Source organism: Lepisma saccharinum, chromosome 3 (assembly GCF_977018435.1).
Source record: "Lepisma saccharinum chromosome 3, izLepSacc3.1, whole genome shotgun sequence".
NCBI classification, from domain to species: domain Eukaryota; kingdom Metazoa; phylum Arthropoda; class Insecta; order Zygentoma; family Lepismatidae; genus Lepisma; species Lepisma saccharinum.
Window position 1 is genome coordinate 20,046,358 of NC_139231.1, and position 14,569 is coordinate 20,060,926.

Below are 14,569 nucleotides of genomic sequence, written 5' to 3' on the forward strand. Positions count from 1 at the left end.
TGTTATGTGGACAAGGACAGAATATCGTTGTGCAGTATTTAAAATTAAATCTCGCGTGATAAATAGCGCTTGATTGACTCCCATGCTACAGTAGGTTCAATCCACAGATTCATAGTGCAGACAGTTTGCTGCCTGAGTTTATCTGCGTATAAAACATTTATCTGTGTGCGAACTCTATCGCCACCAGAACCACACGTTAAAGGTTTGCTTCCTTTGAATTGATGGTTAAGGTAATGGATTCACATTCTGAGTGTTTGCAGGTTGAATGCCCGCACCGGGCCATCCAGACCATTGTGGTTTGAAACTTAAATGAAGTATTAAAAATATGGGAAAATTTCGTTGATTGTTTTGAATGGACAAAGATTAGATTTTCTTCTTCCTTTGTCCATCCAATCTCTTTTCGATATTGCTCAAAAGAAAATAGTACCAGGAGAAGTTGAGAAAGGTGAATTGGAGAAGCAGAACAACTTCCAGAAACCCAGGTTTACAGTTCCTGCGATGGGTGAATTCGTGTTCCAGGGGGAACCTGTCGAGCATTTGCCTGGGTATTCCACAACTGAAATTATTATTCATTTGAAAATCCTGAATACAGAAAAATCCATTTTACATCAAGATATCAACACAGGATATGAAACTAACAAATACTGTCCAGTAACACATCTTGAGAAATGGAAAGAATATTTTCAAGATACAGAGACTTACTTGCTGACAATCGCAAGAGTCTGCTACCTGAAAACATCGACAAATAAAGTTTAGTATATTGAAATGCTAATGTAAGAAGAATAAGATATTGATTAATATAATGAAAAGATGTTTCCAACAAGATACGTATATTTATTATTTATTAACGACTTTGTTTACATGGCGAAGTTAAGGCACTAATGGCTTCTCTTCCACTTAACCATTAATTACAGGTGTCAATTGTTTTCTTTACAGTTAATTGTATACAATTAAAAAATGAAAAAAGATAAATGAAAAATAAAGTAATAAAAGAAAAAATAAAGTAATAAAAGTAGAATGAAAATAAAATGAAAGCAATACAGTTCGAATACGAGCAGTCAAGCCGTGAATTAACCATTAATTACATTGCTCATTATTCTTACTAACACAAAGAAAAATGTAACTGAAAACTAAAATTAAAAATAAAAGCACTACAGTTTCTATATGGACACACACACACACACACATATATATATATATATATATATATATATATATATATATATATATATATATATATATATATATATATTCACACACATGCAAATACCTACATAGAAAGCAGATTTCATGAGCTAAATGTAAAACGCATTGCTTTCTGGGAATTTAATCTAGGTCCAATTGTTCAGCATTTATGATTTTAATTGTCTTTTGAATGTTATAATTGAGGAGGAGGCTTTAATTTCGGGGGGCAGTCTGTTCCAGTGTCCTCCAGAGGTAACGGTAAACGAATTGGCGTAGAAGTTAGATCTGTGGAGAGGGATGGATAATGGAGATTTTTCACGTGATCTGGTGTTGAGGGAGTGAAAGTCTTAAAGATATTGAAACCGCCTGGAAAGCTCTTTTACACATGGAGTTTACGTGTTCTCTCCAGATAAGATTATTGTTGAGCATAATTCCCAGATTTTTAACCATAGTGGAGAGAGGCAAGTGTTTATCATTGACCGTGAGGAGATTGAATTCGTCAATTTTGTTCAGAATCTTCGGGGAACCTACGAGCATACACTGGGAATCTACAAGACTTCTTTTCAATGAACAAAAAATTGTTAAATTTTCTTTTCATTTTCAGACATTTTTTAATATATTTTTCAGCAATGTTTTGTGAAAAAAAAGTACAACATTGTAACAAATGTTAATATAGATATTTTTTAAGTTCATAATCTGGAAATTTCAATAATTAACTACATAAACTATCAATACATCTTTTGAATCTTGCATAAGAATACTTCTTATGTGCACATAACAAAAAATAATTACAAAAATAATTACAAATTACAGGTAATTAGCTTTTGTATGAAAAAGTGGCTGCAGGACAGGACCAGACGATGTATCAGTTGGTTCTTTGTCATCTGTAAAAATTAAACAAATAAATAAATAAACTAAATAAATAAAATAAATTTTCACTTGACATACCTACACTATACAAAATAATAAATGGAAAAACTAAAAATACATCAGTGCATGTAGGAGAATCAAGCAAGAGGCAAGATGAATAGACCCAAAAAAAATACCTCTTCTCACTTCATTCATAAAATACTAGAGTTTGCAACACTTTTTATATTGTCAACAATAATTATTACGAATATAACCTACCTTCCAAATCTTCAAATTCATCTGCATCATCAAATCGTTGCTAACTTCAAACTCTGAGGCGGAATCCTCATGCAGAATTTCCGCTATGCAGTCTGGATCTAATGACGCCATTCTAAACAATGCACAGTACATCAATCCGACAACAAACAAGTCACAGGTGCGAGATAAAAAAAAAGCACATGAGTCACATAGCGGTCGGAATTTAACAGAGGGGCTTGAATGAACACGCACATGAGACGAAGTACAAGCATAGCCCGTTGTTCAATCGTCAAAGCGATTGCATACCACAGGACGGGCTATGCCCGTCGTGCGACCCCAATGTGTTAAGAACCGACGGGAGGTCATTTATATACAGTGCAAACAGGAGGGGGCTCAGTACGGTGCCTTGAGGAATGCCGCAGGGGAAGTTTTTCCAGGATGACTTTCGATATGGGTCGACGACACATTGTTGACGTCCTTGCAGATAGGAACGGAACCAGTTAACGGTAGAGTTTGAGAAGCTGAATAGGGATGATAGTTTTGTGAGTAAAATTTCGTGGTCAATATTTTGGAAAGCTTTGGTAAAATCGAGAACAACAAGGATTTTAAGTTCTCGATTGTCCATGGCTAACCACATGTCGTCTGTAACGTTGTCGAGAGCTGTGCATGTGCTGTGGTTGCTACGGAACCCGGATTGAAAGTGGTCTATTAGGTTATTTCATTCTAGGAAGTCACGGGTTTGTCCACTAATAAGATCTTCTAGGGCCTTAGACAGAGCTGGAAGGATGCTGATTGGTCTAAAATTGTTGACATTGATTTCGTTTTTTTTTTTTTGGTATAGGGCGTACCTGGTTGAGTTTCCAAAGTGACGGAAATGTGTCAGAAAGCAAGGAGAAATTAAATATGTCCGTGATGGGAATAAGGAGGTGGTGGAGGATTTTTTTGATCATGAGAATGGAAACTTCATCTACTCCTACGGCCAACGATTTTATCTTAAGTAAAGATTTTCTAACTTGTTCCGGTGAAATCCAGGAAAAGCAAAATTTTGAAGCATTTGTGGAGTGTGTTGCGATGTTCCGAATAGTTTCGCTTTTAACAATATTTTCAATAGTTGGGAGGTCACAAAAATGGTCATTCAGTGCATCTGGTACAAACTTAGGACTGTAGTCTTACTTTTTCTGTTTCCCAACACCTAGGATTTTTAACTTTTTCCAGAGAACGTCCGGTTTATTTTGGTGGTTGAGCAATTTGTATGCAAATCAGCGCTTTGCTTTTCTTGTCTCCTGATTGCAGCGGTTCCTCAGGGTTCTATAATTTTCGAAGCTGGATGTGTTAGAGTCACCGTTCTTTACGTCATTCCTGTATTTGGTGTAAGCTCTGTCCTGCATGATCATAAGCTGATGTACGTCGTTCTTCAGCCAGGGTGTCGGGGGCGTGAGACTCGTTTCTTTCTGACAGGAGCATGTTTATTGAACAGTTCAAGAATAAATGTATTTAACAGGTGAACTTGCTCGTCCACTGTTGGTAACGTGCTAATTACATGCCACGGAACGAATGCAGCATCTTTGTTCAAGCAGGTTTCGTCAACGTTTTTTTATGTCCCTCTAAGATACTTGTTTAGGCTTAAATTTTGGAATGCGGATGTTATATGATACGTGAATTAAATTATGATAGGAAATTACTGGTATTATAATTGCATTATTGCAGTTTTTAGAACCAGGCTCCAGACAAAGGAATGCATGTACTAATATAATTATTTTGTTACATGAAACTAAAAACCTTTGTAAATTAGTATTTTTTTTTTGTGATCCTAAAGAGCACAATATGTAATTGTGTTTAGTGAGTTACTGATATATTTAATTTGCATGTAAGGTGTATAGAACCTTAAAATAGGTTGTTTTAAAAAAAATAGTGTATTTTTTCACCTTTTTTAGTACATATTTTGGCTTTTTTAGTGCATATAAATCCATCCTCTAGTTATAACTGTAACAAATTGCAAATAAATGTCTGATGAAGGGAGTATGTTTTCTGCTAAAACCCTGCATATTAAAGGTGCTTACTTGTTTGGAACAACTATTAGTTAAAAGTTCTACAATGCAAGCAATAATTACACACAATAAAATATTGTGTGGGGTACTGAGTAGGTGAAAAATTTGACTTTGAATAAAATCTGAACTAGTGTTCTGACGGAGGAAAAGCAACTACCATGGATTGTAGTTCAAACTGCTCAGTAATCTTGAAGATGGAGATGATGGTTAACTAAATAATAATATTAATAAATCAATTGGTGTCTGTAGAATTAATTTGCTAGTTATGAAGGGAAATTGGTAATGTAATTTTCACAGTGGATGTTTCTTCTCATTTGAGGTGTTCCAGAGTGTGCTGTGTGTCTCCAGTCCTGTGTGCATCCTGCACAGCTCCCCTGTGGTCATATATTTTGCTTCCTGTGCATAAAAGGAGTTGCAAACCAAAGTAGACGTTGTGCAATGTGTCGGCAGGAGATCCCACCAGATTATGTTGAGAAACCACAATTACTTGTTCAACAACCAGCTGGAGAAAAAGGTCCATCATTGGAAGATGGTTATCAGTGGTTTTATGAAGGGAGAAATGGTAAGTTTGTTTAAGGAAGCTCCGAGTCTGAACTGACAAGTCACTTGGGACACAGGGTTCACATTGAAATGATGAGTGCCAAAGTATCCCCTCTCCAGTCATAAAACAAAGCATTCACTGTGATGCATAAACAAGGCACTGTGGTGTCATGAAACATGCATTTGAGAAAATGTCCCAGCTCCAATAAGACACAAACAACATGTGATAAATGTCATTTCGGTCTGAAAGCTCCTTAAATTGTTTCCAGTGTAATATTTTCCATCAAGTTAATCCTAGAATGGTACTTAAAACCTACTTTGTGTGGTCAAACCTTATTATTTTGAACTTTACACTTTGCTAATTAGTTCCCAATTGGTCATTTTGTTGTGAGAAGTTGGCCCCTTGGGTGCCTGTGCGATATCCCGAGTGTCTGCATCTACACCACCACTCCATTGTGGTATGGCACCTGACAGCATAGTCAAGTCAGAATGTTGGATATGCGAGTGCCAAATGACCTGAGTAGTGAACATAAGGGAGATAACATTGTCACCAGTGATGAAAAACATGTCTTGTACGGGTAATTCCATGTCAGTTCAACCAAACCATGGTACCCATGCCCTCAGATTTTGATGAAACTTGGCACATTTAATCCTTCCATGGTGGTGAGAAACCACATAATTTTTTTTTGTGTCTAACTTGTCTGGTTTCATTTTTATAGACCCTCAAACTTTCAGTGATTCATCCTTTCTTCCATTCCCAGAGCCTCCAAGTGTGAGCTGCACTGTCTTAGAAAAATAATTCTATCTCCCTTATAAATTAGTCAATCTTTTTGAAACTTCACATTACTGTTAACCAAACAATAAGGAACTGAGAAAAAAATATGCCAACATATCATATTTTAGTACAGTAATAAATTAATAACATTTTATTGTGATTTTTTTTGACCGAAAACATGGTTTACTAAAATTTGAATTATCATTGAAAGGGAAAGGTGCAACACCAACACAACACAAAAAGATTTGAAATTTATCCTACAAGAAACTAACCTACCTATCTTTTTGTAGCGCTTCGATCTCAGTACCCCAATTGTAATGTGTTTTACACGGATGGGTCCAAATCTGTGAAATCAGTGAAATAAGCCTTTGTTGTGGACTCCCAAAGTTACAGTTTCACTCTACACCTGTCCCATCTACACAGCAGAACTGTATGCAGTCCTCAAGACATTGGGTTTTTGCTGATGTTCACACCTTGAAGAAAGTCCTTTTATGCACAGATTCCACGAGTGTGCCCCAGCATCTGGAATTGCCGAATTCCAGACATCCTCTAGTGCCGCATATCTTTCGGTGGCTGATGTTCTTGTGTAGCAGAGCTGATCCGTAGTCATGTGGGCATCAAGGGGAATGAAGCAGCCAATGCTGCCGCTAAGTCTGCCGATACAGATGGTGACATTCTCATCCACCTTCTGCCAGCTAGGAATGTGCAGAATGTGTTTCATTGTTATGTTCTTGACAATTGGCAAGCAGAGTGTGATGAGATAAGGGGGAACAAGCTTTGAGCTATCAAGTCCATCACTGGTACTTGGCGTTCATCGTCCTGTCCCTCCCGCCAAGAAGAAGTTGTGTTAATGCATCTCTGCATTGGACACAGCCATCTCACAAGGACTGGACCCTCCCTTGTGCCGTACTTGTAAGGTCAACACATTCTTCTCGAATGTACCAATTTTAATTACCTCAGACAGGGTTTTAACCTTCCAACGATTTGTCATCTATGTTGGGAGATGATGACAGTGATTTAGCCATTTTTTTCTGCTTTCTGAGAAGAACAGGCCTTTTCCACTGTTTCTAAGGTAGTTTTTAAACTATCCTTACCTTTTAAATGTGTTGTTTTATCCTATGCAGGTCCATTTACAACCTGCATTTTTAACCTTTCCCAAGGGCGTTACACCAATTTTTTAATTTTGAGGTAAGGGATTTAGATAAGGGGATTATCCCCGCATACACTGCAGGGTGCAAAATGGCAGTCAAAAATTTTAAATCAATCGATTTTTGTGTGATAAATTTAAATTCTTTTCTTTCATCTTAGCATTGATTGAATAACATAGCCATATATCAGGCACATTTTTTTTTTTACTAATATATCATAATTAACCCCATAACTTGTCTGTAATTTTCTGCAAGTGACCATGTTTATTTTTACTTCATACAAAAACTTTTTTACACCTGAGTAAATTTTTTTGCTCACTGAAATTCATGTACGTCATGATTTTCTTGTGTAATGTTTAAAATATATCCAAATAGACAAAGTACACCCAGCATAAGTTTCATGTCTCTCGCTTTTTCCCTCCCGATAGCATAGTGGTAGCATCCTCACCTTGTAATCAAGGGGTGGCACATACATAGTGATTCAGATCCCACTTTAAACTGTAGTTCCAGTCCCGATTAGCCTTACTGTGCATAAAGTGGACTGAAAACACCAACTCAATCAATCAATCTATCTCGCTTTTTGTGCAAAAGGTATGCACATTTAGTCTCGATTGAGTGATTATTTGGACAACCTGTATTAGTTCACGTTTCGGGGTCTGCATATCTGTTTATTTTGTTCGATTAATTTTAGTGGCCACTGTCACACTGGAACTCATAGTTCCAATGTAGATTGTGACAGTGGTCACCGAAATTAATCTAACGAAAGCATTTTTTGTGTGTTTATCAAATATGTTAGTATTAGTATATATTTTATATTGTCTTTTATAATAGTAATACAGCTCTTCATGAACAAATTTAAATACTTAAATAAATACTTCATGCAGTATAAAGCAGTGTGTTTCAAAAGTCACGCACCTCAAACTTTGAAAATTAATATCATGAAGAGAGATTAACATCAGGTTTTCTGCATTTTAAAGCCACCTCCATTGAGATATTTTTCAGTGCTTAACATTGTCAGTTTATTCCACACACAAAATTATATAAATTAACTGGTGGAAGGCGGTGTTAAATTTTTTCCAGAACAACATTTTTCGGTGAGAAAAATATATAAGAAATTACCGAAGGGTCAAAATGAGCCATCTGATTAATGCCATGTCAATCTGTCACTTGCAAGGAATATTGGTCATGTTCAGCATTTGATGGATTTATGACTGCGGATTACATGGGTTAATTGAAAAAGTACCATTTCAGGGGCTAATGTATGGCTAATATTTAGGCACATGTTGCTGGCGTCTGCTGACAAAATTTTGACCTGCTAGTGTTGGCAGCTAAGCCAATATGCCCCTAAAATGGCACTTTTTCAATTAATCCATATAATCGCCTGTCATAAATCCATCAAATGCTGCACATGACTAATATTGGTCACAAGTGACAAATTGACATGGCATCAGTCATCAGACCTCTAATTTTGACCCTTTGTTAAGTTCTTATATATTTTTCTCCCTGAAAAGTGACATTCTGGAAAAAAATAAAACTTCTTTCCTTCAGTTATTAATTTATGAAATTTTCTGTATGACATAAACTGACAATGTTAAGCACCGAAAAATATTTCAATGGATGAGGCTTTATAATACAGAAAACCAGGTGTAAATATCTCTTACGGTTTTCATGATATAAATATTCTAACACTCTGTATTTCAGATATTGAGTTAGTACTAGTGGTCCACAGTAACATCAGAAAGGAATGGGAGGGGCTTCATAGTAAACAAAAGATTAAGAAGTAACCTAAACCTTAACAATAAACTCAAATTTTGAATCTCCAGATAGAAACGTTAGTTTTAAGAAGACACGAGGAAAGAGACAAAGGCAGATGGCTCGTGGCGCTGGCTACTATTGGAAATATTTAAGAGACTATGAATGATGGCATTCACGTTCCAAGGACAGAGTGTTTTCTGTTTTCTCCAATTTCTTTAGATGACACCCAAAAACATTTATGGCTAGTTGAGGAAAGCATGCAGACAAGACACCAGGAATATGAAAAAGTATGTAGAATTTTCAGCAGAAAATGCAGGCTTGACCAGGACTCGAACCTGGGTCTCTGGCATACTGTGCAATTGCTCTACCACAGAGCTACTGAGCCAACCTGGCTTCAACTGATTTTTAGCTGTTGCTGTTTTACCTGATTGGAATCATCTCTCTCAGTGCTACCACAACAGGATCTGTTGTCTTTGAAACACTGTAGACATCAACGTTGCCTGGTCGAACACTGCCAGAGACTATTCCACCCAGGTAAAAAAGCGACAACTGCATTTTACGCTGAAAATTCTATGTAGTTCATCTCCTGTGTTTGTCAAATCTTCATATAATGAAAAAGTATGTTCGTGGGTGCAAAGTCCGAGTAAGACTGCATGAACAAACTGAAGCCATACAACAGCTGTAAGAAACGTTTATGCAGGACCTCCAATCAACTGTTGTAGATATTGTCTCCAAGGAAGACATTTCTGTTGGATCTGTGCACACCATCCTGCTTGAAGATCTGAAAACACAGAAAGTTTTCTCCAGATGGGCATCCTTCTTCATCAAACTTCTGCATCCACGAACATGCTTGTTCATGTTCTCTCTGCATGTTTCACTCAACTGACAATTTCATTGAAAACATGTGGAGAAAATGAATGATAGCATGCTGTTCTTAGAGCATGAATGTTACTGTGTGTAGTGTCTAAAATGCTTCCAATAGCCGCATTCTCTTGCGTCCATATAGAATGCCGACATATTTTAAAACAACTCTCATGATTCTACCTGCTACTTGCCATTCCTGAGATGAAAACTTTAGAACTTGAATGCACCTCATATGTAAATAATAATGTTAATTACATCATAATCATTGAAATGCAAATTTAACAATTTAATTTTATAAAGTAAATTATAGCTGATTGTAAGCATTTATTTCAGTGCTGGCTCATTGTGTCGAAAAAATTACATTTTTCTTCCTTCAATCAGCAAAGGGTAAAATAATGCACTCTTAAAAGAATTTCCTAGAAGTTTTTCCCTAAAAAGAAATAATACAGAATAGTGTAAAAGTGTGTTACCAATAATTTGTGAAGCTATGATAAATTGTAAGGTGTATTTCCTTTTGTAGGTTGGTGGCAGTATGATGAGCGTACTAGTGAGGAACTGGAAATGGTATATAAACTTGGAGAAAGTAGCTGTGAGATAATGATTTGTGGTGCTTTGTATGTAATTGACTTTAAGAATGGCTATCAGTACAAAAAGTATAACTCTCAAAGGAAACGGAAGATCAAAAGAGATTTAGCATCATCACCAAAATTAGGCATTGCTGGTTTGCATTAACAAAACTGATTGAAGTTTTGTTTAGAACATTGAAAGTAAAACATATTTCTTTTACAGGCTGGTGGCAATATGATGAACGCACAAGCCGAGAATTGGAAGCTTCTTATAAACGAGGTGAACGCAGCTGTGAATTGCTAATAGCTGGGTTTTTATATGTAATAGATTTCGATGCAATGCTGCAGATTCGCCGTAACAGTCCTTCTCGCAAGCGCCGCATCAAACGTGATCTCTGCACTATTCCAAAAAAAGGAATAGCAGGTTTGCGAATGGAAGGACATCAGCCTGAAAGAGATGTTTCCACCAGCAGTGTTGAACTTTTCAAAAGCAGTTCGCAAAGCTGCCCTGTGAGCCCCTCACCCACACCAGCTCCTCCTACTAACACCCCCCAAACTCCTCACACTCCAAGTGTTAGTGGCGAATCGTCACCAGATTCTGTGCTTGAATCTGATGTGGAGTCTATTCAAAGAGCAGTGGAAGAAATTAGACGATTAAGCTTGCAGGATGAATCATGGAGCAACAGAGAAATCAATGACGAAAATTTCAGTGATAGGCCCGATAGTGAGGACGATGAAGATAATACAGAAACTTCAAGTGCTACCTCATGTTTTTCAACACTGGCTGATTTTGATTTAGGAATAGCTCATGAAAAATGAATGATTGTTTATTGTGCTTGTGATATTTTTATTTAATTTAGCAACTGTTATATTTTAGTCTTTGTAATCTACAATACATTTAATGAAAGTGTATTTTTAATATTGTGATTGCAATATAAAAATTGTAATATAAGAATTTGGATTAATGTTTTTTGTTTCAATTTTTTCATTAAGATGTTGGTGTTTTCTTAGTCATCACACCAACAGTATGGAATTTATGCTCTGTGAACCATCCAGGATGATATGTACTACAGAATGTTCCAAAGGTAGTGCAACTTGACTTTGGTAACACAATTATCAGTTATAACTTGATAACTGGGAAATATATTTAAACAGGGTTTTCTGTAAGCTTAACATGTTGAGATATTTTAAATACTTTCATTTCACTAAAGGTAAAAATTAATGGATGGTGCAAGTCAGGGTGGATCATTTTCCAATTTGAGTGTTGAGAATGGATAAGAAATTTTGCAGGGTTGCAATTTGCAATTTCTTGACTGATGCCATATGAATTGGTGGTCTGCATCCAATAGAGCCCATTTGTAGTAGTTTTACGATTTTATGAGAAGTCTATAATTTTACTTTTGACTAAATTTTGTTGCACCTGGTAACACTACTCAGATTGTGCCACTGAGCCAAAGATCTTAAATAAACACTTGATCAACAGATGGTGCTGATTGACTGACTGTGTTATAAATCTTGGAATAGACTTCCTACTGAGACCTTTGTCTATCTTGAAGCACACCCTTTTTGCCTCGAGGTAATACTGACGTGTGTGCAGAGAGAGAACGGTTTTATAGAATTCGAAAGTTGACTCTGATGGTAGAGTTTAATTTGATGCAGGTGTGAGTGAGCATTGCCCGTATAATAATGGAAAGGGGAAGTCATGTAACAATATACAAAAGTCCCTTATAATTTGGCACATACAAGTGATGTACTACATAGAAATTTATGTTAAAATGCAGGCTCAACCAGGACTCAAACCTGAGGGTCTAGAATACCGTGTCATTGCTAAGCTACTAAGCCAGTCCTTGTTTCACCTAATCATTTGCTTCCTCTGCTTTTAACCTAGTTGAATATTCTCTTGTCAGTGCCATTTTCTTATACAGCTTCATGTTGGAAGATATTAGGCACGATGAACGTCATCAGTGTTTCATAGGAGTCAGATCGCCTGTCTCCCAGGTTTGAATCCTGGCCTGGGCATGGATGTTTGAGTGTCCATTCATCAATTTCATCACATCATCACTCATCCCCATCTTCGCAAATTAGCCAAAAGTGGCACAAAAGGCAAAGTAAAATAAAGCAAATCAATCAATCATATCGCCGATAAACAATTCAACACAGGAAGCAAAAAATGGTTAAATCAAGGACTGGTTCGGTGGCTGAGTTGGTAGAGCAATGGCACGTTATGACAGAGACCCAGGTTTGAATCCTGCTGAAGCATATAATTTTAATTTTCACTTAAGATTTCTACATTTGTGCAACAATGTATGGAAGTAACAAGTTACTTGTAACAGACATCATTAGACATCAAATGTTAATTATGAGCAATTTTTTTTGCATCACGTAATATTTTATATAGGTGTATTTTGGTGCGTGTGTAAAATATATGTAAAAATATGTACTATATTGGACAAACCAACAGAAGAATATCTCAAATATGATATTTTACATGCTCGTTATTTTTTCCAAAGATGCGATTTCCATAACTGGAACAAAAAATATGTTTCAAATTTTCAAATACGAGGGTGATTTAAAAAATAATGCACAATGTGGCAATACTGCAGAGTGGATGATGCAATCAGAGTAAAGGTTATGCCAGTTGCAGTTGAAGGCTTGTGGAAGCAGTACGTGTATTCATCAGTTCCCCATTGTACACCAGTTGGAAGTGACAAGTGCTAGAAATGCCATCTGCAGGCACCTCGGGTACTGTTACAGTTGAAAACCAAAGTTTATGTGGCAAAAACCCAACAGAAATTCACAATGCTTTGCATGAAGTTTGTGGTGACCATAGACTTTGAACTGCAGTTGAAGTCTCAGTGAAACATGTGGAGAAGTCTCGTCTCAGTGAAACAAGTTGAGAAGTCTCATCATCCCCACGGTCAAAACATTTCAACAAACACTAGCAAAGGTGAAGCAAGTCATCACCTTTGCCTATGACCACAAAGAAATCATCATGACTGATAGAGTCTCACATGAAACTAGTGTCACAGCAGCATTTTATCGTGCCTGTATCCAAAAATTATGCAGAAAAATGCACAATAAATGATCTGGCTTGTTTCGGGATGGACCTCTCATTTTGCATGCCCACAACTAACAAAGGTTGTGACCGATTTGCTGAGCAATTACGAGTAGGAAGTATTAACTCATCGGCCATAAAGTCCAGACATGAGTCAAACAGACTTCAACTTATTTATTCCCCAAGTTGAAAGCCCATGTGTGAACGTTTTTCCTCCTTGGAAGAGTTTTCTGCAGCAGTACCCGAGTCATCATCCTCACAGACACAGAAAATCAACTTTGGGACATGGGTATTGACAAGCAGGGGACTACAATGAAGCACTGTAAGGAGATACTACCTAACATGCAATAAACATGTGAGAAAAAAATAATGTACATTATTTATGAAATGACCCTCATATGAAACTTCTTCTGTTATCATGTAACAGAACTTTGTGGACTAAATTATCTTTCTGCTTCACATGAAATAATGGTGCATGTTTAAACTTTAAATGCAAATCTTCTGCTGTGTACTCAGTGTCCAAGGCATCTGAGTAATTGCCTCTAGTTAGCACTATGTTGATAAATGAAATTTTATTGCTCCCTGGGGTTTTCTCCAAAACAGAAGTCTACTTCAGCACATTCCCAAATGACCCTTCCACACTTTGCAGAGAAGAAACTGCTGGGTGAACTGTTCCAAGGTTGTCTGTTTTAAGCCATACATTCTGCTGTGTATATGTGAGCAAGTATATTTAGAAATCATTAAAGATATGTATTAAATATGAAAATATCAGGAAATAAATAAATATATATGTATACATACATATAAATTCAACGTTTTGTTTTATAAAATATTTATTGGTTGTGGACAAAATCCATGCACCAGTTAACAATTTATCAATTGGTATTTTGCACATGTATGCACAAAATATTTACACACAATTATTTTTTCATAACAAATAGTTACGGAAAATATTCCAAGCTTTCGAGAGCTAACTCACCTCATCGTCGGGGTTGAAGTGCAGTTCTGAGCGTCAACCCAGTGTATATACGTTCATGGAGGGGGATCCCAGTGAAGGTGGCGGTTCAATCGGGTGGCGGGTCTGTTGCATGCTCGCTTCTGATTAACTAACGCTAACCAACCTGGGTCTAGTTCGAGCCCCGTGTCGCGATTAAGATTATCTTTTTCTTCATGAATGGCTATTGCTTCCTTGATGATGCGGTCCCAGTAGTTTGAAGTTTTGGCTATGATTTCTGTATTGCTGAAATCTGGTCTATGTCCCTCATTCTGCTAGACCCGACTTTTCAGGATTGAAATACTTGTTGTTGGTTTGGTGTTCTTTACAGTTCTGTTCTATTGTCCTACCCATCTGCCCAATGTATGCTTTCCTGCATTTGCAGATAATATGGTAGACTCCTGGTGTTTTGAGTCCTAACTCATTCTTGGGGTTGCGTAGTAGGCTTCTGATCTTCGGAGGTGGTTTGTGAATGGTTTTTATGTTATGTTTCTTGAGAATCCGGCTTATAATTCCTGCTGTAAATTGACGC

At 36.8% G+C, this 14,569-nt stretch overlaps 1 protein-coding gene across 2 annotated transcripts in view; it reads left to right on the top strand.

Annotated features, from left to right (window-relative positions):
* Nucleotides 1-10,953, top strand: part of LOC145984932 (E3 ubiquitin-protein ligase rnf146-like) — a 45,228-nt gene extending 34,275 nt beyond the window's left edge. For both annotated transcript variants that reach the window (XM_083118342.1, XM_083118343.1), the window contains 2 exons: nucleotides 4,660-4,902; nucleotides 10,212-10,953. In XM_083118342.1, the coding sequence (XP_082974468.1) occupies nucleotides 4,660-4,902; nucleotides 10,212-10,807 (839 nt within the window). In that variant the 3' untranslated portion in view covers nucleotides 10,808-10,953. The remainder of the gene's footprint in view (nucleotides 1-4,659; nucleotides 4,903-10,211) is intronic.
* Nucleotides 10,954-14,569: the final 3,616 nt, after the last annotated feature.